The sequence below is a fragment of the Fulmarus glacialis genome, unplaced genomic scaffold (genome assembly GCF_000690835.1).
Source record: "Fulmarus glacialis isolate BGI_N327 unplaced genomic scaffold, ASM69083v1 scaffold18928, whole genome shotgun sequence".
NCBI lineage: Eukaryota > Metazoa > Chordata > Aves > Procellariiformes > Procellariidae > Fulmarus > Fulmarus glacialis.
In genome coordinates this window covers 1-2,299 of record NW_009227784.1, presented here as the reverse complement: position 1 = coordinate 2,299, position 2,299 = coordinate 1, and the positions used below count along the sequence as shown (strand labels likewise).

Below are 2,299 nucleotides of genomic sequence, written 5' to 3'. Positions count from 1 at the left end.
GGGACCAAGCCGTGGCGGTTAGGCAGGGCGACCGGCGTGGCCACTGGTGGGCAGGGACGCTCCTCGGTGATGAAGAGTGGCCGGACGGGCAGGCTCTGCTCCGCCTGGCGCCACACCTCCCGCACGGCTTCGTGGAAGATGTGCTGCACCCCCGCGAAGTCCTGGCACGCCGACACCTCGTAGAAGAGGCACCCAAACCTGCTCGCCAGGGACATCCCTTCGGCTGCGGGCACCTGCCTGGCGGGAGCGGAGAGGACGGGTGCAGCTTCCCTTGGGGTGCTGCAACCACCCGAAAAGGGGAGCAAGGGGTGCAGGCGGGGAGCAATGGACCCTGCATCCCACGCCTGGGGTGAGCACCAGGGCAGCACCCACTCGTCCCCTCTCCTGGGACAAGCAGGGGACATGAATCCAAAAGAGTTTTTTGCCTTTCCCGAAATCCCAGGGCAACGGGCTGCGTGGGTCCCTGGGGAATCACGCAACCTCCCGTGCCAGGGACGTGTGCCAGGGATGCAGGGGGCTGGTTGCGACGGCAGCGCGCTGGGAAGCGGGGAGGAGACGGGGCAGATCCTTGCCGTGGGGAGGGGGAAGCCTCCGTGCTGGGAGCATTGGGGGTTCAGCAATGCACAGGGGGGTTCAGCAACACGTGTGAGTCAAGGACCCGAGGGACCAACACTCAGCGCGGCCCCGGAGTGGCACAAAAGGCCAGAAAAACACACCGGGGACATCCAGTCCTGGCAGCAGGGACGGGATGAGAAAGGGCTCCAGGGAACGGGCACGTCCAAAGGGAAGCGAGGAGCTGGAGCAGGCTCAAGCCCTGCCCGGGGACGCTGACGCTGCATTACCACGCAGCCGAAAAACATCCCGCTGAAAATACCAACCGGCTCAAAATAAACGCATCATCCCCCGGGCAGAAGAGCAGGAACCTCGGAGATGTGGGAGGATGTGGTGAATACCAATGGGGGTGGAAATAACCACAAAAAAAATCAGATTTGGGTTTTGCATCCCAGCCGGAGGGATGGGGGGTGATCTGTGATCTCTCCTGCACCGGGACAAGACAGCCTTGCCCCGCGCCCAATACCTGTACTGCTCCATGTCCAGCTTGTTGCCCAGCAGGAGCACGGGGCAGCGGCGCTGGCAGCCCCTCACGTGCAGGGCGAGGACCTCCAGGTAGCTCTGGCAGCCCTCGAAGCTCTTCCTATCGTCGATGCTGTAGACGACGAGGAAGGCGCTGGCCCAGCGCAGGTAGCGCTCGCAGTTCCCGGGGCCGTCCTGGGGGCGAGAGGATCGGCTGAGCCCTGGTCCAGCCACGGTCCAGCCGGGTCACGCCGGGTGTTTGGCACCGGCGGTGCCCCGGTGCCTCACCTGGTCGGCGGTGTCCATCACCTTCAGCAGCACGGGCTGCTGGTCCACCAGCTCCTCCGAGGTGTAGGTGTCCTCTGCAAGGAGAAGGGTGGTTGTGAGGACGGGTTGGGGTGTCCCGTCTTCTCCAAAGCCAAGCAAAGCCCCGGATGCTTGGGACACCGTGGAAAAAGCTCATCTCCCGATGGGGAACATCCTCCACCGGAGCCTCCCACCTCGCTCCTTCCCGAGACAACACTATTTTGGGGGACTGGCGGGGAGGCTGGTGATGCCGCTGGGCAAGCCTGGCTGGAAGCAGTTATTTCCCCCTGCATGCCGCAAGCGTGGGCTCCCGTGGGAGAAGGAGGGAGGGGAAGGAGCCCGGCGTGGCCATCACTGCACCCGGGGCTCAGCCCTTATCTAAATGCTACGACCTGGTGAGATAAAGCGAGATGGGGGCTTGACGCCGGGGCTGTTTCCCGATAAATCAGGCAAAAGGAGCACCCCTTTCTTTTGGAAGGAGGGCGGGCGGGAAGAGCCGCTCAGCTGTTCCCCTGGGAGGAAGATGCCTTCTCCCAGCTCGGTCCTAACGGATGCGTTTCGGAAAGGTTTTGACGTGGGAAGATGAAACCGCATTCCCAAAAAAGATCCGAGAAGGAAAGGATTTATCCTTCTTTCCTAAGAGTCGCTGAGTTATTAGGGGCTGGAGTCAGTTCCTGGACAAGGTCCATATCTCCCTAATGTCCCTGATAAATCATTCACGGTTCTTCCCCGCGCCCTGGAGTCAGGCCTAGGAAAATAGTTATTAATTACTCAAACGAGTGGAAAAAAAAAAAACGTCTGGAACCTCTCGCTGCAAAGCTCAGCCCCCCAGGCCGCCCACCCTGCAGCCCCGCTCGCTGCCCCAGCCCTTCCCCTGCCCGACCCCCCCGCAGCGAGCAGGAGGCAGGAGATGCTCCCC

At 62.3% G+C, this 2,299-nt stretch overlaps 1 protein-coding gene across 1 annotated transcript in view; it reads right to left on the bottom strand.

The window, feature by feature from the left end:
- The window catches only part of RASL12 (RAS-like, family 12), a gene marked incomplete at its 5' end in the record, with an annotated part of 1,587 nt that extends 151 nt beyond the window's left edge, over window positions 1–1,436 (bottom strand). The window contains 3 exons of the mRNA XM_009583281.1: window positions 1–237; window positions 1,079–1,269; window positions 1,363–1,436. The exon at window positions 1–237 is cut by the window's left edge and continues 151 nt beyond it. Of these exons, the coding sequence (XP_009581576.1) occupies window positions 1–237; window positions 1,079–1,269; window positions 1,363–1,436 (502 nt within the window). The remainder of the gene's footprint in view (window positions 238–1,078; window positions 1,270–1,362) is intronic.
- Window positions 1,437–2,299: the final 863 nt, after the last annotated feature.